The sequence below is a fragment of the Hippopotamus amphibius genome, chromosome 9 (genome assembly GCF_030028045.1).
Source record: "Hippopotamus amphibius kiboko isolate mHipAmp2 chromosome 9, mHipAmp2.hap2, whole genome shotgun sequence".
Taxonomy (NCBI): domain Eukaryota; kingdom Metazoa; phylum Chordata; class Mammalia; order Artiodactyla; family Hippopotamidae; genus Hippopotamus; species Hippopotamus amphibius.
The window spans coordinates 117080102-117100685 of NC_080194.1; the positions used below are offsets into that span (position 1 = coordinate 117080102).

Genomic DNA, 20584 nt, shown 5'->3' on the forward strand with positions numbered 1-20584 from the left:
ATCTTGGTTACTGGTATGAGAATTTCTTTTAAAATTTTAAGAATTTTAACAAATTTGAACATCAGCATAACTCTCCATGGTACCTGGGATGCATAGTTAGGCCCTTTTGCCCCTAAGTCCCCACGAAAATGATAGGAAAGAGGTTTTCTTCATGGCATCAGTCCATGAGGTTGAAAAGAAAGAGGCGTCAACAGTAACAAAATTTTGGATGCTGGAAAGCAGATGGACTGTGATTGAATTAGCAGACCCAAGAAGGCTGGACCCTAGGTCAGCAGTAGGGAGACCTGAAAACCCAGTTTTCATCATTGAAGACCTCTCAGAAGGCTGAGGAATTGGCATCAGGAACCTCTGGAAGGAGGAGTGAAATGGGGTTAAACATGTAGGTTCAGTTGAAAGACCATTAAACCATCAGACCTCTACACCCATTCACCTCCCCTGTATAGCCAGCCAGCTGCCCCTCCATCACCCTGCAGAAGCCTAGGACACCAAGCCTGAGGCTACTCTACTGAAAGAAGGGTTGGTGGAAGTTTCTGTATTGGCTGTAGAGTGTTCAGCCTTCCTTCCCGCTGTGCTCCCAGGCACTGGCGCCTGACTTTGTACCTCCTGGCAGAAGGCAGACAATTGGAGACATTTCTTGGGAATCTGACCAGCCTAAGATAAAAGACTTAACGTACTTCCTCCTAATGAAACAGGCTGGCCAGAACACCTTACCAAAAAAGCCTCACCCACCAAGTCCCCCTACCCCCACAGAAATTCCCAGACAACGTATTAGAGCCCCGTTCTCAAACGTAAATAGCCACCCAAAGATCCAAATGTAAGGAAGGCATTTCTTACATACATCATATGTAAGAACCAACAGAAGACAGCATCTTGGAGGAAACAATATGGCTGGAGAAGAAAACTGTAAGTAATAAAAAAAACTATCAATATCCTTAGATAAAACATTACATCTATGAAAAAAAGAACAAGATGCGATTCTAAGAATTCACACAGCAAAGAGCTCTTGTAAATTGAATATATCCTTACGAAAATGAGTAATTTAACAGAAGGGTTGGGAAATGAAGTTGAAGAAATCTCCCAGGAAGTGGAACAAAAGAACAAAAAAATTGAGGAATAGGAGAGGAAAGTTGAAAGTGGTTGCCTGGGGTAGAAGGCTTGGGCATGCTGTTAATTTTGATAACAAGCCTTGTAGAATTGATATTATACACATGTACAACTTTGATAAAATTATCAGAGTAAGAATTTATTTGTACACATATATTTATTTTTTAGCATTTAATTTTTCACTTGCATATGTCCTAGCTCTGCAATGAGATGGTAAGATCAGTAATGAGAAAGGCCATGTTTTACATTGCTTTGAGTCTTACATAGCATCAAGCAAACTGTCTTTCCTTTAGTACGTAGATTTGATGTTTCCTTCATTACAGCTCGTCCTGATGTGAAGGTTTTCACATCATCCTCTCCTGCAATATTTTAGGTCTGTTCCTTTCCTTGCCAGGCTCTTAGAAAACTGGTGCAATCTCTCAGGTATCTTGACCACCATCTTCATAAAGCCTGATCCATAGGTTAGCGCCAGCATTCTGTAGGCTTTCAGTGATAGTCTGTGGTGGTTCTAGATGTCACTCTAGCTAAGCTGAACTGCATTTTCTAGAATTCCCTTCCCAGCACGTCCAGGTAGAGAGAAACCACGGAGAAATTTGCACGAGGCACTAGCCTTGTTTCCTCTCTGGAGGTTGATGGCATGCAGAGCTCAAAGCAAGAAATTTAAAATGTTTACTAAGCTAAAAACACTAAATTTTGCTAAGTTAAAAATTCATGGGCTTCCTAGGTGGCGCAGTGGTTGAGAATCCGCCTGCCAAAGCAGGGGACACGGGTTCGAGCCCTGCTCCAGAAAGATCCCACATGCCGCGGAGCAGCTAAGCCCGTGCGCCACAACTATTGAGCCTGCACTTTAGAGCCCGTGAGCCACAACTATTGAGCCCATGTGCTGCAACTACTGAAGCCCACGCGCCTAGAGCCCATGCTCTGCAACAAGAGAAGCGACGGCAATGAGGAGCCTGCGCACCACAATGAAAAGTAGCCCCCACTCGCCGCAACTAAAAAGAGAAAGCCCACATTCAGCAAAAAAGACCCAACACAGCCAATTAAATAAATAAATTAATTAAAAAAATTCATTATGGTAATTCATGTATCCACTACTCTGTTTTATTGAATCTAAGACACCATTGATCTTAAGACGCACCATTATTTTCTGCATTAATAAGAAAAAAACCCACTGAAAATAAACTGTATGCCATGGATCATAAGATGCAGGTCAATTTTAGAGATATTAAAATGTAAAAAAATGTGTCTTAGAAATAATGATATATGGCATGTCAGACATTGGCTGGACGTACACAGTTACCTCTAACCCTGCAACAAACCTCAGTATTATTGTGACCATTTTACAGATGAGAAAAATAAGGCTTAGAGGTATCTCATAGCGAAAGTATTTGATAAGAATGTTTTCAAAAAACAAAAAAAAGAATTTCATTCATCGAGAAGGAAAGTTGAGGGCTTCCCTGGTGGCGCAGTGGTTAAGAATCCACCTGCCAATGCAGGGGACATGGATTCGGGCCCTGGCCCAGGAAGATCCCACATGCTGCAGAGCAACAAAGCCCGTGCGCCACAACTACTGAGCCCACATGCCACGACACTGAAGCCTGCATGCCTAGAGCCCATGCTCGGCAACAAAAGCCACTGTAATGAGAAGCCCTCACACCATGATGAAGAGTAGCCCCCGCTCACCACAACTAGAGAAAGCCCGCACGCAGCAATGAACACCCCACACAGCCAAAAATAAAATAAATAAAGGTTTGAGACTCAGACACAATCATAGTTCCAACATAAATGATGCCAACTGCAGCTGCTGCTGTTATTCCCATGATCTACCAGCACAGGACAGAGTAGTATGTTTGCAAAGCTGAAACTTAAAGGCCTTAAAGGAAGGGTGCCAGCAGTAGTGGAGCCTTCAGTTTAACTTGACTCAACACAGGAAATCTCACTTGGGTCTGTCAATTTGGGTGGACCTTTACGTGGTCAGGGTGTAAGATGTCTGCATGTCCCAGTCTGCCAGGGAGAGTTCTAGGTCACACTCATGTCCCAGTTCTCCTTCTAATTAAGCATTTGTTCCAGATAGAGGTGTCCTGGTCACTCTGCTGAGGGTGTGTGCTCTGCACACAGCTAAAGTGTCTCCTCTGCAGAAACAAGGTTCCTTTTGGGGAGGCCTAGGTGATCAGGGGGGTTCCTTGGTTGCAGATAACAGAAATTAATGCTAGTCAATGTTAGCAAAGAAGCAGTTTTTTTGAGGAGGTTACTTATATATTGGAAGGGAAAAGGGAAATCATCGGGCCTCAGAAAGGGAGGTCCCAGGACAAGTGTGGGGATCTAGCAGAAGGTTACAGTTTGGAAGCTTCCTTCCTAGCTCCACGAGTGAGCTAAATCCTTGTATCTGGTATCCAGATTCAGATTTCCAGGATAAAGCCTCTGATCATCCTAATTTGGATCCTGTGCCTGCCCTCTTCGTGCTTTGATTGACAGTTCCTACAAGACCACAGGGAGGCTTTGTGGGGTGGGGGGGGAGGAAGGATAAACCGGGACATTGGGATTGACATATACACACTAATAGATAAAATAGATACCTAATAAGGACCTACTGTATAGCACAGGGAACTCTACTCAATACTCTGTAATGACCTATATGGGAAAAGAATCTAAAAATGAGTGGATATATGTATATGTATAACTGATTCACTTTGCTGTACATCTGAAATGAACACAACACTGTAAATCAACTATACTCCAAAAAAAAAGAAAAAAAGACCACAGGGAAGAGTGTTTACTCAAAGGAAAATCAACATTGGAACAAGAAAAGTGGGGGAAGGATTCTGGGAAGGCAAAAACAACAGATTTCCACCCAGAGAGACTATTCCCTTTGGGGAGGAAGAGGAAAAGGCCCCTGAAGATTAGAGGGAAGTGTGAAAAAAATTTTTTTCAGATGGTTTTGTGCTTCCCGCAAGTGTAAATCCTCAGGGAGGCCAGTTCAAAGATCCATACTTGGTAGGGACATTTTAAAAAAATTACCTTTTATTACAGTATCACCTACATGGAGTAAACGGTACAGTCTTAAGTGTCGTGCTTGATGAATTTTAGAACATTTGCAGAACCCTAGAAAGCTCCCTCAGTTCCCCCAGCCCTAGCCCCCAGCAAAATACTCCACCCCATCCCACACAAGGGTGAGCATTCTTCTGACCTCTATTTTGGTAAAGACATTTTATAGGACAAGAGAAAGATTAAATAATCATTGTTAGACGAGAGGGAGAGAGTGAGAGAGAATGTTCCATTTAAAGTTCACTACTCTCTTGACTGACGGCAGTCAACTGGTTGATGGGTAGAAAACTAGTTTCCCAGTACAAATCTTAGTGCTAGTAAATCTCATAAGAAAAATGGTGAAGCATTTTATCAGGAACATTAATTTCTTTCCAGAAGGAGATTCATGCAGTACCGTTTGGTCTCAGACCAGGTTTGGGATGACTTTCCTTTTGCAGGGGCAAGGGAGTGAAGATTGAATGGTATCCAGAACTGAGTCCCCATGCCCATCTCCAGCGCCCACGGTTGAGGAGTTATGATCCTGAGACAGACACCCTTCACCTGACAGCCTCCAGATCGGGGCTGGGGGACAGGGGCTGTGTGAGATCTGTGGTGCTTGACCTTCCCCTCTCCACTGCCCCATTAGCCACACCAAGGGACAGAGCAGACATGCCAAGGGACTATCAGGGTTTCAGCCCTTCCCTCTCTCCCCTTACATAAAGCTGCTGGGACCCTGTGGGTCCAGGAGTTTTGGTACAACATTCTGCTTCTCCTGCTTATTAGTTTCACATCTGATGGTCACAAGACAGCTGTGTAATGGGGCTGCAGGTCTGCAAGAAATGCCCAAAAGGAGGCCCTGGGCTCTGCCTTCCAGGATCAGCCTGCATCCCTGTTAAGCATCCTGTTCAGTAAATATTGGTAGGGACAGACCTAAATTGCTGCAGAACATTCTGGCAGAAATATCATTAGCTCTGTTTGCACTTTTACCATGCAAGGGGGGTTCCTTAGTTATAGCTACCAGATAACCCTAGCTTTAGCAGAAAAGAGGAATTTATGATAAAGGGACGTCTCCAAGAATGTGAATTCCATGGGGCCCTGGGAAGAGTCTTGAGCTGGGAGCCATGAAACCATCAGAATTTCTCTATGACTCTCTGTTCTTCTCATTTTATCATTATTTTTCCATACACTGGCTTTTTCTACTTCTCCAGGCCATCTCACAGAATATGGTTACCTCAAACTCACTTTCTCCCTCGTTCCAGTCAGTCAGTCTCAGAGACTAACTCCAACACTTAACACAGTCAAAAGAGCAAATCAGGAACTCACCATGTCTCAGGTTCAGATTCTCAAAAGAGAATCTGAGTGGTCCAACCTCTGTCCTGTGTTTACCATAGTGCTCATTGGCCATGGTGTAGGGGAAGGTGGCTGCCAGAGACCCACTCTCTGGGCTGGTCAGGCAATTGCTAGAAAAGTGGGATTAGGTAGAGATGCCAACAATTATCCTCTACCATGGGGACATTTCCTTTTGGAAAACCCAGTACACAGCTCACAAACAAATACAGTTCCTCCTGGTACTAAAACACTATGAGTAGATCAATGCTTCTATTGATCTTAAGGACTATTCCTCATTTAGCTTTGAACACCGCCCCACCCCCACCCTCCCCATGTCTGGCCTAGATAGAGGGCTGCTTCTGTATTTTTTAAAGATTCTTTTAAAAGTAGCAGACTCTCTGAGTACAGTGAAATCTTTGCATATCAATACTCATGTTAAAGGTAGAATGGAGAAAAAAAACTGGTGAAGGAGGAATTGAAGAGAAGGAGGAATATGGAATGCCCAAATATCAGGGTGTCTGCCAACTGGATATTAACCAGAATCTTGAATACAACAACTTAATACAAACAACTTAAATGTTCATATTCAAAGCATGGGATAAATTAGATCTATATGTGTCACAATAAATCAAAAACATTACGCTGGAGTAGAAAAACAAGTTGCAGAATGATATTGGTAAAATGCAGCAAGGGTTATGTAAATGAAAAGCAAAAGAATATCATACTATATATTGTTCATGGGTATATATACACACACAAGGATAGGTAGATGATAGATAGATAGATAGATAGATAGATATGGAAGTATAAGAAATAAATTGGAAGGATACACATCAAATTCACAATGTATGGGAAGCAGCTTTATTTTTAATTGTAATTGTCTAATATTTTTAATGGCTTTTTATTTTTTTATTTATTTTTTAATGGCTTTTTAAAAGGACAACATATTCTCACTTTTCCTACACATAGGAAAAGAATTGGAAGTGGAATGCCACAATATTAGGTAGTGGGAATATGGATGATTATTTTTTCTTTGTACTTTTTCTGTATTTTTAAGTATCTATATGTGTCAACATGGATAGAGATTTAAAAAACAAAGGTGAAAAAAGTCAGTTGCAGATAAATACTAATAGTATAATATTTATATTTATGTAAAAATCCGTAACGATAAAAACAAAACATCTATTTTCCATGCATATATATATATATCTATATATGCATGTGAATTCACAGTAGACGGTCCAGAAGGATGTACAGTATACTTAAGCTGTATAATGGCTACCTCTGAGGAGGGGGCTTAGACGCCAAAGGCAAAAGAACATTTGTACTTTATCTGCAAAGTTTTAATATTTTGCAATAATTCACCTATTACCTGTGTAACTAAAAGGTAAAACATAATTTTTTAGAGAAAACTGCCCACACCAGTTCCCGTGGTTTGGCTTTTGCAGCCTCTGGTAGGGGTTACTGCTGAAATCCATCCTTTTTCCTGTGTGGGTTAACTTGAGGTCTCCGAGTTAAACGTCCTACTCAGAATACAGATTCTTAAACTGCTTTTCGTTCTAAGACCTGTTCGGAAGAAGTGTGAGTCTAAATATTGGAGCAAATATTTAATTTTCAGTATCTGGTATGTTCTAAAGCAGTTCTATTGGGAAAGAGTAAAGCGCATATTAAAGAAACGCCCATAGAAATGAACTGCAATTGCATACAAATGTATTAAGTAGCTTCCTGGAAGAACCCTCACACAAGTTGGTAGCGTGGCCGAGCGGTCTAAGGCGCTGGATTAAGGCTCCAGTCTCTTCGGGGGCGTGGGTTCGAATCCCACCGCTGCCACAATGAAGGCTTTTTGCCTCCGCTCCGGGCTCTGTTTTCTGCCGTTTTGCAGCCGCATCAGCGCCCCCTGCTGTCAGGCGGGGCTGGCGGCCCGCATGAATGGAGCGGCGGAGGGGGCGGGTCCGCGCACGCCGGGGCGGGGCATTGTGGGTAAAAGGAAGCTCGAGGACCCGCCCCGCTCGCTCCCCCCACGTGTCCGCTCGAGTTTCTCCACCAGCAACATGGCCGCTGCCTGAGAGGGGAGCCTGGCTGCCGCCGCCGCCTCTGCAGCCCGCGGGTACCCGCGCCCTTGCCGCAGCCCGCGCGCGGGCCCCGCGGAGAGGTGAGTGCCGGGTTGGCAGCGCCCGCCCGGGCTGGAGCCGGGCCACACTCACGAGGTGGGCCTGGATGGGGCCGCCGAGTAGGCCGGGAGGCCCGCGCCGCGCCGCGCCGTGCGCAGGGGCCGGGGGCCCTCTCGGGACGCGGGCGGGAAGGACGGGCAGCCTGCCCCGGTAGACCCGGGCCGGCCGCGGGCTCCCACCTCGCCTCGGCCGGGCAGTCGGTGAGGCCGCGGCCGAGGCTGCCGGCGGTGACTCAGGGTGCAGACGCCTTGCTCCGCCCGGCTCAGGCGGGCCTCCTGCGGGAGCACCTGTCCGGAGGCAGCCGGTGTCCTGCCGGCGTGGCGGCTCGTGGCGGTGGCTGCGTGGTGGGCGTGAGAAGGGGGCCTGACCACCCGCGAGGGAGGCGAAACCCATTGGACAGTGTGGCTCGGGGCCGGCGGCCCGCCCCGATGGGCAGCGGGAGGGGGCCCGGGCCCGCTCCTTGCCGCCGAACCGGATCTGCTTCCGTCCGGTCAGGCCTGGAATTCTTCATTCATTTATCCCGGCCCCCATTCGGTGCTCCCTGGGAGCCAGCTACGTGCGGCGGATGGGGCCCTGACCGTTTGGTCAGGGGAGGTGTCACTAAGCACGTAAACCAGTGAATAAAACAGGTTGTTCTGTTGTGTCAGCTATAAAATCATTGGGCTTGGGGGGCAGAAAGAAAAGATCTTAGCAGCCCTCACAGCTTCTTCATCCGTGAAGCGGGGATAATGGAATTCCCTGCCTCATAGGGCTGTGGTGAGGGCTAAACAGGGTACGACGGGAGAAGCCCCAGGTTGCAGCGGTCGATTCCTGGCTGTGTCTCCTGCCTGTTTACTTTGGAAGAAAACATCCTGTCAAGGAGTAACAAACCTTCCCGTGGGTTACATTTAGGCCTTACTGAATCCTCACCACAGTCCTCTGGGCGTCGGTGCTTTTGTTATCCCCATTTTAGGGGTGAAAACGGTGAGCGCTACGAACATCAAACAGTTCTAGGTGGGCCATGGGTAGCAAACGGCAGACCCGGGATTTGAACTTGAGCAGTTTTGCTCCAGAGTCCAGGCTTTTACCCACCATACCATCCTGCCTTCTATTAAAGAAGTTGGCAGCACAGTCGTTAAGAATGAGAATAAGGCTCTATGACATCAGCTAGACCGAGGTTTGTGTCCTAGCTCTGCCATTCTCCAGCACTGTGACCTTGGGTAAATTACTCTCTGAACTTTATAGTTTCTTCCTTTCTTATTTGGGGATGGTGCATCTTGATTTATAGGGCCATTGAGTAGATTAAATGAGAATGAATATTAAGCCCTTAGAGAAGGGAGGGTCCCACTCAGTTAAGAGTTAATTCTTGATGCCCCTAGGCCGTCTCTCCCTTTAACTGAGGTGACCCAAAGAGGGGAGATGCTTTGTCCAAGGGGCACACAGCCAATAAGAATCCAGACCTTGAAACTATTTGCCCTGGGGCCCTTTCCACTTTATTCAGTTGTGTATTGTCCTCACCCTGTCTCCCTCCCTCCAGTAGCTGGAGATTATTTGGAGTTGCCTCTGCTTTTCTGATTGGCGGAGAGGTTAGATTTCTGGGTGCAACATAGATGCACCCAGCTATGGCCTTCAGGCACCTCCTTTGCTCTGGACCCCTTGTTAGGTTCACCTGGTGTTCTTGTACCCTTTCCATTTGTTGAGCAGCCCCCTGGTGGGGGATGTTTTCTGTGCCCAGTGCCGTGGAGTCACTGCCACAGAGTACCCTTGTGGCCACAGGAAACCCTGTTGAGGCCAAGGTGGTCACTGCGGCTGGGGAAGCTTGCCTTGTGGTGGCCTCGGAGGACAGGCCACACCCCTGTCCTCAAGTGTCCACGAGGCCCAAACCATGAGGCCACTAGTCTCTGGATTGGGGCTGAGTTAGGCTCACTGGATAAAGGGTCTGTAACTGCCTGATTTCATGCACTCATTCACTCAGTTATTCTCTGTACTATATTGAGTGTTTACTTCATGCCAGGCATTGTTCTAGATATTGAGAGAACAGCATGAATTTTTAAAAAAGTGAATAATCCCCATATCAACTTGACAAAGTAAATATACTCATCTCCATTTTATGGTTGGAGCCCCAAAAGCCTCTCATGGAGCTTACGCTCTAGTTCAGAAGCCAGACAACGTGTAAGCCAAATAGACTAGGTAGTTCCAGATTGTGATAAGAACCATGAAGGAAATGAAACGGGGATGTGGTGGTGACTGGAAACGTTTGGGGGGCGGGGTGGTTCTTTAAGGTGGATGGCCAGGGAACCTGTCTGTTCCTGGAGAGGGTGGGGTTGGTGATATCTAGTGGAAAGGAGCTAGCCTTGAAAAGACCCAAGGAAAGTAGATGATGCGCAAATGTCCTGAGACAGGCTGGGGCTTAGCTTGTTGGAGGCCCAGCAAGATCAATGGGACCTTGGGGCCAGGGAAGGGAATTTGGATTTTATTCTGTGTGACAGTTGAAGGTTTTTGAGCAGGGAATGTTGTGATCTTATTTTTCTGCAATGACAGCTCTGGGTGTTTCTGGGAGGATTGGAAGTAGGAAAGACTTCTTGGAGCAGTACTTTTCAAATTGCAGCTCAAGGTTTATTAATGGGATGTGAAATCAACTTGGGGGGTTGTAGCCAGTATGTTTAATTTTAATGAGTGAGGATAAAAAAAATCACTGCATCAGGGACAATAAATGGTTATGGGAAATCTTGTTTTAATTACGTAATTGTATTTCTGTTTGGGGTCATTTATATGAAATGGGTTTCTTGCTGTGGGTCTTAGGCTGAAAAATTTGAAAGTCCCTGAGTTGGATGATGTTTGCTGGGAAGTTGAAGGGAGGTTATAACCCCTGCCTTAACCCAGTCAGATATTCTATCTGCAGGGAACAGCACCATCCCTCCCTGAGCTCCTCCTTGACTGGGGAGAGGCCAACAGAGAAAAAGCTGAGAAAGCCTGCCTTGGGATCCTCACAGGCCATACCCTCTTAGTACCTAGGTCTGTTCCCTGGTTCACCCAGAAGTCCCCAGTCTCTCAGTTGTTCCCCAGAGCCAGCTGCAGAGGAGGTAGGTGCTTCACGTATGTTTATGATCCTTGGCAGCCCGTGCAGGTGAGGTGGGATCTTGGGCTCTCCCATCCATCTCCCTCTCTCCGGGCAGTAGCAGACATTTGGGGCCTGTGATTTTCATCTAGTCTTCTAATCCCTAACTTTTGAGGTAGCCTGCTTTCCTCTACTCAAAGTCCTTTGGTAGCTTCCTATTAAATGGCATTCCTGTGGTTCATTTACTCAGACAACATGTACGCATTGAGTGCCTGCTATGTGCCAGGCACTAGGGGTACAGCAAGGGACAAAATAGACGAAAATCTCTGCCTTCATGTAGTTTACAGCCTAGTGGCAGAGGGGGTGGGGATGGATAATAAATACAGAGCTATAAACTCCTGCAGTGATACGCACTATGGAGAAAACCAGAGCAGAGACGGAGCTGACGGGGAGAGGTGTTGTGATTTTGAATTGGGTGGACCGGGAAAGTAGTGATGAGGTAGAATCTGAGCAAAAACATGAAAGAGGTAAAGGAGGGAGCCATGAGGTTATGGGGGCTGGTAGAGCAGTTGCAAAGATCAGAGGAGGGGGTGCGGGGAGGTCTGAAAGGAAAAGGGTCAGGGAGGGGGTTGTTTAAGGGCTTCACATGGAATGAAAAAGACTTTGGCTTTTATTTCTGAGTGAGATGGGAATACTTTGAAGGCGGAGGAGTGATGTGATCGCCGGCTTTGGGTTGAGCAAAGACCGTAGGAGGCAAAGTGGAAGCAGGAAGACCAGTCAGGAGGCGGCTGCTCTAAGGTGGGCAGGAGATGGAGGTGGCAGTGAGGGTGGCCAGATTCCCAACATACTTTGAACGTAAAACTGACAAGATTTGCTCATGTGGGATGAGAGGAAGAGAAGGATCTAGGATGATGCCAGTGTTTTGGCCTTGAGCATTCTCAGAGTCTGGAAGTGTATCTGGAATAAGGAGATGACTGCTTGGTGCCTGGGGCAGGGGGCTTAGATGCCATTGAATCCCATGGTGAAAGTATTTATATGTTCTTTTAAATATTAAACCATTCAGATGTTAAGTAGATAAGACAAAAATCAAGCTGGTCTTACCTAAAAGTAGAGCCTGGGAACTGCTGAGATGGGACGGTGCCCAGGTGCCTTTCTAACTGTGATCATCCCCTCCCTTTGTGAATATTGAGGGTCAGCCCCGCTGAGTTATAGTCAGCCTTCCACGTTCATGGATTCAGCTAACATCAGAAACTAAATTTGCCGCATGCCTGGCAACTGTTTACATATCATTTACATTGTATTTACAAGTATTTATACAACATTTACATTATATGAGGTATTGTAAGTAGAGATGATTAAGTATAAGGTGTGTTTAGGTTATTGATGCAAATGCTATGCCATCTAATGTAAGGGACTTGAGCATCCACAGATGTTGGTATCCCTGAGGGTCCTGGAACCAATCCCCCCCTTCCCCACTGATACTGAGGGACAGTGTACTCACCCTCTGCCATGGAGACCTGCTGCCTTCCCTCCTCCAGGTACTTGAAATGCTTCTTGTTGCCTGGAGTCCCTCTTCCCCTCTGCTATCCTGGCTTGTCCAAATCCTTCTGTCCTTCAAGGCCCCATCCAAATGCCCCTCCCCCCAGCAGGAAGGCCCTTCCCTCCTCTGAACTCCCCTACTGTAACTGCAACCTGAGGTTGGATGCCCTGGCGTTGATGTTCAGTGGGTCCTCTTGCTTCCTGTGTGGCTTTGGGTAAAACACATAAAAATGTCTCTGAGTTCCAGTCTCCTTGTTATAAAATCGGGACAATTAAGAGTATGTGAAGAGGGTCATTTTTAGACACACACAGAGAGAGAGGGAGAGAACCACAGAAAGGAGGTCATCTCACTTGGGGCTGGGTTTAAAGTCACCTTGAAAATCAAATATCAGAGACAGAGTCACCCTGGAGTCCAAGCCTTGGAACTGTCTGCTCTTCTGTTGCACATCAGGCTCTCCTCTAAAGGTTCCCCATGGCCCCTGATTGCTTCCCAAGTGTTTTCATCATGGCTGTGGACCAGCCAGCCTCCATCCTCCTTCCTGGTGGTAAATTCTTCTTTGTTGAGTGGTCAGAAAACCCCTAAAACTAGTCATTTATTTTTTCCCATGGGTGTAGCTGACATGTGGTGACTTGGGTCCACCTGTTTGCACCCATTGCTTAGTGGTTTCTGCCTGCTTTTTTTTTGTTTTTTGTTTTTTGGCCGGTGGGGTATATAATGGGCTATCCACTTTTGACTCCACAATAGATGTAGAAATAAGATCAGCTTCTGTTTGCTTCAGGCTCCTCCCTCCCAGAGCAGGGCTGGTTGCAGAATGGATGCCCATATGTGTTGGCTGAACAGCTGACTGACGGTCCAGGCCTCTTGCTCTCCTTGCAGATCGAGTCCAAGGACCGCACGGCTGGCTCCCCCCCTAGTATGGCCAATGAAGAGGATGACCCAGTCATACAGGAGGTAACTGCTGTTCCCCACCCTCTGCTGGGGCGAGGTCCCTTCCATCCATCCTCAGGTCAGCCTGGGACCTGAAGGTGTCTTCTCTGCCTGGAACCCTCTTCCTCACACCTGCCTGGCTGACCCCTCACTCCCTTCAGGTGTCCGATCCAGCATCACCTTGTCAGAGAGGATTCCCTGACCACCCTGCCTCACGTGATGTTCTCCTGCACACCCTCCCTAGCCCCTTACCTTGGCCGTGCCTTGGGTTTGGCCGCAACACTTCTCAGCCTCTACACATAAGTCTCCTTCCACTAGAATGTACACCTCATGAGGGCAGGGATTTTGTTCTGTTCACCACTGTGTCTGCAAAGCCAGGTTCAATGCCTGGCAGTTAATACTCAGTGACTGTTGACTGAATGAATGGGTTTGGCAACTCCATCTTCTCTGTGGGCTTACCCATATTCGGTCATTCAGCAGTCATTCACTGAATCCATTATGTGGTGGGGGCTGTGACAGCAGTGAGCCAGTCAGTGTTCTCTTGGGAAGCTTTGGGTCTGTGAGGAGAGACTGATGAGGAAGGGGTCTCAAGATGCAGACGGTGGTTCCAGAGTCAGCCCAGATCCAGACACATCCTAGAGCCTCTGGGCCTTTGCACATACTGTTTCCTTCACATATGCCTCCCCTGTGCCTGATGAGCCTTCACTCATCCTTAAGGCCTGGAGATGGGAGAGAACATGGTTCATAGGAAGAGTTAGGAAGCAGAGAGGTAAACTGCAAGGTGGGGTAGGGGCAGTGAGGGTTGAGAAGACAGAAAGTAGGGCCAGGTCAGACCATCTTAAGACAGGCCAATCCAGGACAGGTGATGGAGGGCACAGGGAGGAGGCCCTTCCCTGCCCCTTCCTCATCAGAAAAGCATCTAGTCAGGCTGTCTAGATGCATCCTGATCTGGGCAGCCTCAGGGAATACATTTTTATTGGGTTATAGTGATCCTGGGCAGGGGGCTTTGGACATATCCAGGTTGCAGATTTGGTTCCCTTTGTTTTTAGCATCAGCTAAGCTCTTTCCTCCTCCCTGTAACTGCCTCAGAGCCACTATCCCTGAAGTTCAAGGAGCATGCTTGTGCCTGGGGCAGGTTGGGCATTGGGTTCTGTCTTCTGGTTAAGTCTTTTTCCCTCTTTCCCAGATCGACGTGTACTTGGCCAAAAGTCTGGCAGAGAAGCTCTATCTGTTTCAGGTAATTATAGTACATAAAGGTAAAGGTGGAAAGAAGCAAGTGTTGGTGGGTGGTGGAGACACAGTAAGTGGTAGGCCAGGAACAATGGGGAAACTCCGTGTTGCTTAGAATTCTTAGGGGTGGGTGGATAGTAGTCTCTCATTTCGAAGATGGGTGAAAACCAAGGCAACACTAAGAAGCAAAATAGTGTAGTGGATAAAGCTTGGGCCCTGGGGTCAGTCTGCTGCCGTTGAGGCTTGGCTGTGAGTCCTTGGGCAAGTTCCTTAAAAACAAAATTTCTCTGTGCCTCAGTTTCTTCATTTGCAAAGTGGTGATAGTAATAATACCTGCCTGATAGGGTCCCCATATCAGGTGAGTCCTGATTAAATATGAGCGAGTGCATATTAAAGTGCTCAGAATGCCGTTAGTGCCGCGAATGATGGCCACCGCCGTTATTGAGACTCAGGCAGGGGCTTTCTGGGCAGCTCCAGGACAGCACCTGTGCCCCTCTGTCCTGCTAGCTGTGAGTCCCCCCAGTTGTTGTCCATGCCCGCTCCCCTCTTGGCTGGGCCTGTAGTCACAGTCACTCACAGGTGTTAACCCTAGATGTCTGCAGGCACCATTCAGAGCACTTTGCATGTTATCTCATCCCACAATAGCCCTGTGGTGGTTATTGTAATTTTATAGCAGCTTTATTAAGATCTAATTTACACCCGTGCAGCATCCCCGTTTAAGTGTAAATGCAGTGGATTTTAGTCTGTTCACAAGGTTCGGCAGCCAGCACCACAATCTATTTTAGGAAGTGTTTGCTGACCCTCCCCCCACCCCACCCAGTCTGCAGTCCTAGGCAACCACTAACCTATTTTCTGTCTGGATTTTCCTGTTCTGGACATTTCATGTAAATGGAGGCGTGTACTATGTGGCCTTCTGTGTGTGGCTTTTTTGTATAGCATGATGTTTCAAGGTTCTCCCATGTTACAGCATGTATGAGCACCTCACTTCTTTTTATGGATGAGTATACTCCATTTTATGGACATCTGTACCACATTCTGTTTCTCCGTGCATCAGCTGATGGTTATTTGGGCTGTTGCCATATTTTGGCTCTTGTTCTTGATGCTGTTTCAGTGAGCATTCCTGTCCAAGTGAGCATTCCTTCAGTGAACATGCTCCTGTGTGGAGAGGTTTTCGTTTCTCTCGGGTATATACCTAGGAGTGGAATTGCAGAGTTCTCTGGAAACTATGTTTAATGTTTTGAGGAAATGACAGACTGTTTTGTACCAATTTACATTCCCAGCAATAAGGTTATAAAGTATCTTTGCCCCCATGTTGCCTATGAGAAGAGGAGGCCCAGGGAGGCTAGTAACTTGCAGGGGGCCTGGGACAGGGCAGCAGCACCTTCCAAGCACGTGCTGGGAGGAGGCCTGGTGTTGTTCCCCTGGCGTCTGCCTTTCCAGGCTGTGGGGCTGGGGGCTGTTGTTTGGGGCCTTCTGCACCCGCTTCCTTGACTGGCTGCAGAGTGACGGACTGGGTGGTGGGGACAGTGACCTGCACGTGTCCATGGTGTGCCAGGCCCTGCGCCGGCTGCCAGCTCTGTTTGCCTCATCCTCTGCGCCTAGTGGTCCTGGGAGGCAGGAGCTTACCTGAGTGCATAAGGAGCAAGAGGCAGAGTTAGGACTGTCTGATTCCAGAACCAGCACCCTTCCCCACCACCCTTCCCAGCGGTCAGATCACAGAGCTGCTCTGGACCTTCGCAGACCAGGGGCCTCCCGGGCTGTTGTGGGCAAGCCTGTCCCAGCTCAGGGCCAGTCCAGACCAGCTGTGCTCCAAGCCGTTCCTGGACCTAAGCTCCAAGTTTCTGCCCCAAGCTCCAGCCCGGGAAGCAGGGAGGAGTCACTATATTGCTATTTAAATGAGCTTTTAGGAAACAACCATTTCCTCGGGCTAGAATGTAGCTGATCTCAAATGTCCTCCAAAGGAGGTTTTACTTTACGCACTGCTGCACTTCCACCAGGCTTATTCTGGAGGCTGTTGTGGTTCCCATAGCGATGGCCACAGCCTTTTGAGAGTGAGTCCAAACTGTGACTCATCCATCCACCCAGTAGCATAGGTACAGCGCGGGAGAAAGAAAGGAAAAGTGCATCTCTGAGGAAGGATGTCTCCACATCCTTCTTTGTTCAGAGCAAAGAAGCTTTCAGAGCAGTATGCTCAGGTGTGACGTAAAATGACCTCACACCTGAGGACACTGGGGCCCAGAGAGAGCTCTCTGAGCAGGTCAGTGGCAGACCAGTTCCCTTCTCGGTCATCACCTTTTTATTACAGAAAAGTCCACATATCAGCATAAGGAGAGGGAATGGGATAGTCATTTCCCATAGAAAAAAAGTGCACAACCTCGTGGTTGAAAATTATGTTTTATTCGGTGGACTTACTGAAGAGCCCAGGGGACAGCTTCTCAGATAGCTCTAAGGAACTATTCTGAAAAGGTAAGGGAGGAGCCAGGACGTTGAGGAGTTTTTGTAAAAACAAACAAACAAACAAACCCCCCTAAAAACCCAGCTAGTCAGAACACCAAAAGATTACTGTCAAAGAAAACCAGACATCTCAAGGTAATGAATTTAGCACTTTTCTCTGTATGGGGAGTGGCAAGAGTCTAGGCTCACTGAAATCATTCCTTTGCTGTTTTCTCCATCCTGAATCCCCTTACGGTGCACTGTAGGGGGAGTGGCTGCCGTGGCAGAGGGCTTGAAGGCTACAACATCCTTTGTGGCAGGTGACATTCTTTGTCCACAGATCCAGTGTCAGGCGTCAGCAGTGAGCAGTGTTCGCCAGTTTTATTTTCCCTCTTTGCTTCCTGTGGTCTCATTTCGCTTGTCCTTCTCCACCTGGATGGCCTGTAGACCAGCAGTGAGACTTCGGACTCTTACTCTTGACTCCCATGGCAGTGCGTTGGGTTCCTTGGGCCCGTGGGGCCATGCGTGCTGGGGCCTGTTTGGGTTCCTGATGCTTAGGCATGTCCCTTGCTGAAAGTTTCTCTTTGGAAGGAGGCTAGGTGGAGCCAGTGAGAACAGGATGCAAGGATGCAGGTGAGACCAGAAGGGGGCCTCTAGTCTGGGGTGAAGGGTGGCTGTTGGTTCTTGGCAGTGCCTCTGGAGCCCAGCTCTGGTTGGGGCTGAGCAGGGTGGACTGATGGCTCCCTTCCCTTCCCCAGTACCCTGTGCGTCCAGCCTCGATGACCTATGATGACATTCCACACCTCTCAGCCAAGATCAAGCCCAAGCAGCAGAAGGTGAGGCTGCCCTGTTGGATGGGGCGGGGGTGGTGATAGGGTGGGAGCTGAAAGAAGCCAGGAGACAGGCCTTTGGGGGCTGGAAGCCCAGAGGAGTGATTGGACAGTTAGGAGGAAACTCAGCAGCTTGCAGGCTGCTTGAAAGCTGCAGAAGGAAAAACTTCCAGAAAGAAAGGAGGTGGGGAGCTCCAGAGAGGCTAGGGAGGAGTGAAGCTTGAGATGAATTAGAACACGGGTGGGGGTGGGCTCATGTTCACAGGACAGGGCAGGGCCAGTGTGAAGAGGGCCTGATGCCAGAATCTGGTGCCTCTCAGAGCTAGGGTGACAGGGACCAGGAGAACATGTCCATCCTCACACACAGCAGCTGCAGCTCTAGGCCTCGTTGCCATGTAAAAAGCTGTACCTGTATTGCCAATTCTGACTTTTCAAAGGAAGTTGGAAATAAGGAAAAGAGAAAAGCTCTTGATTTTTAGATGTTGGCACCTAATTCAGATTTGGGGAGCGGAATCGGGGGGACAAGCAAAACTACATGAACCCCCTCCAAAAAAAAGCACTTTGGCCTTTCTGTTGGAATTTGGGCTTGTGGCCTTTGTGTGGACTGAAGCCCAGAGGCCCTCGGGGAGGAGGAGTGTCAGTCCTGCTTCTGGGCAGGGACTGAGGTTAGGAGGTGGCTATGGCAGGGTTGGGGGAAATCCCCTGGGGGCTGTGCCTGGGGTCCTCACAGCTGGTGGGTGCGCTTGGTGCCTTCAGGTGGAGCTTGAGATGGCCATCGACACGCTGAATCCCAACTATTGCCGCAGCAAAGGGGAGCAGATTGCGCTGAACGTGGATGGGGCCTGTGCTGACGAGACCAGCACGTACTCCTCGTGAGTTCCCCGGGCCCCAAGGACTCCGAGCTTCACTTTCTTCAAATATGAGCCTTCCAAAGCCCTCAGAGATACCTAGGCCCTGTGCCCTACAGCTGGGCTCCCCACCAGCATCCAACCTTTACGTGGCTGGGCCTGATGCAGACCTGTCACCGTGGGAAATGTCTTCCCTCCTGAGGTGGCTCCTCTGACCAGGTTCTTCCGGGCGGAGAGGAAAGCTGGCCCCTTGCTGGGAGAGGGAGTGCCCACCCGCTGCTTATCTCTTGGGCTGCACATGAGGTTTCCTCATCCCTAGCTCCCCTCCTGCAGCACCTGTGGCCTGTCCTGTGGCCTTGGTCTCTGGCTGTTGGATTTCAGGTGTCTGGGTGGAGGGGGCTGTGCCTACAGGCCCAGGTGTGGAGCTTCCTTCCTCATGACGTCCGTTCTCCCTGTCTTTTCAGGAAGCTGATGGACAAGCAGACGTTCTGCTCTTCACAAACCACCAGTAACACTTCCCGTTACGCTGCCGCGCTCTACAGGCAAGGTACCCCTGCTGGGCATCCGGGGCTGCTGTGGCTCGTGAGGGCTGAGCGGGTGAGAGGGAAGCCGGGTGGGGGCTGGGGCAGGGAGAGGACACCCTGAATGCTAGATATCCAAAGAGGCCAGACAGGTCGTAGAAGTAGCAGATTGTCAGGGGAATGGAATATGGCCACCTGCAGGGACTTTTATGTAGCTAGACCCTGCCTGACCTGCTGGGGTGGAGGTCCAAGGTCATCGTCCTCCTGGGACACAGACACGCATGACCTTTGGGACAGGGGTAGAATTTTGTCTTAAATACAAGGTACTTATGACCCAGCAGTTCCATTCCTAGAAAGCATCTGTGCAAGAGAAAGGAAAACATGTCTCCACACAGAAACTTGCACATAGGTGTTGACAGCAGTATCATTCATGGCAGTGGAAAGTGGGAACGATCCAGATGTGCATCACTGATGCGTGGGTGACAGAGTATGGTGCAGCCACACACGGGAATACTGTTTAGCCACAGTAAGGAAAGAAGCGCTGATACATGCTCCAGCATGGGTGAGCCTTGAGAACGTGAAGCTACAAGAAAGAAACCAGGCACAAAGGACCACACGTTGCATGGTTCCATGCATATGAACTGTCCAGAATAGGCAAACCTGCAGAGACAGAAAGTAGATTAGTGGTTCCAGAGGCTGGAAGGAGAGTATAATGAGGAGTGACTGCTGCTGATGGGTACCCGGTTCTTTTTTGAGGTGATGAAAATGTTCTAAAGCTGGTTGTGGTGCTGGTTGTACCACTTGGTGAGTATGTTAAAATACATTGAATTGTATGCTTGAAATGAGTGAATTATATGCTATGTGAATTATATCTCAGTAAAGCTGTTAAAAAAGTACAAGGTATTTAGAGTTTTATAAAGCAATAAATGAAATTTGAACACTTAGGGAATAAACTAGGATAGAATAAAAGTGGTGTCAAGTAACTATATGCTTCCATTTTGAGCTCATGTCTTATGGATATAGTTCTTTAAAGCCACATTCCTTGCAGCCAGGCCTAGTCACTTTTTTGCTCCTTGTCTCAAGCATTCTGCTCCCTCTGGAGTCCCAGAGAGCTTCCACAGAGCCTTAGTATCTTGTCTGATTTCTTCTCTTTCAAGCCTACATTGACTTGATTGAAACTGAGGCAGTCTTTGCACTGCCTCCCAGTGCACAGGTCTGATTCACAGGAAAAAGTCAGGATCTTTGTCAGAGACGACATAGACACTCCTCCACCTGGCTCTCCAGCCCCGTGTGCACTAGCCAGTGTCTTCACAGGACGGGTGGGATTTTGACAGGAAGAGGTGGGAGGATGAGGAGGAGAAGAGATCTGGGCGTGTGGGGATTAGGGAGGCAGTGAGGGTGGTCTGTCAGAGGCCTGGATGGGGAGAGAGCAGGGCGTGTTTGGTGTGGATGGGTCGCCCAGCATGGCTGAACAAGCCGTTGCGGGAGGGCAGGGGGGACTGGAGTCGGGAGGCCCTGACTGTTGATGGAGGAGAGTTGTGGGCCAGTCTTACGGAAGTGACTTTGAGCAGAAGATCTGGATTCATGTCT

At 48.4% G+C, this 20584-nt stretch overlaps 1 protein-coding gene and 1 non-coding gene across 5 annotated transcripts in view; both read left to right on the forward strand.

Moving 5' to 3' along the window:
- Nucleotides 1–7205: 7205 nt before the first annotated feature.
- On the forward strand, nucleotides 7206–7287 carry TRNAL-AAG (transfer RNA leucine (anticodon AAG)). The gene has a single exon. It is a non-coding gene; the product is annotated as a tRNA-Leu (tRNA).
- Nucleotides 7288–7464: 177 nt separating this feature from the next.
- POLR3E (RNA polymerase III subunit E) overlaps nucleotides 7465–20584 on the forward strand; it is a 30131-nt gene continuing 17011 nt past the window's right edge. For 2 of the 4 annotated variants that reach the window (XM_057749323.1, XM_057749324.1), the window contains exons 1-7: nucleotides 7465–7609; nucleotides 13082–13156; nucleotides 14319–14369; nucleotides 17554–17631; nucleotides 18382–18497; nucleotides 18938–19020; nucleotides 19751–19798. In XM_057749323.1, the coding sequence (XP_057605306.1) occupies nucleotides 13121–13156; nucleotides 14319–14369; nucleotides 17554–17631; nucleotides 18382–18497; nucleotides 18938–19020; nucleotides 19751–19798 (412 nt within the window). In that variant the 5' untranslated portion in view covers nucleotides 7465–7609; nucleotides 13082–13120. Of the gene's footprint in view, nucleotides 7610–13081; nucleotides 13157–14318; nucleotides 14370–16277; nucleotides 17429–17553; nucleotides 17632–18381; nucleotides 18498–18937; nucleotides 19021–19750; nucleotides 19799–20584 lie in introns of those variants that run through there. The other 2 variants (XM_057749325.1, XM_057749327.1) reach the window with 2 other exon arrangements.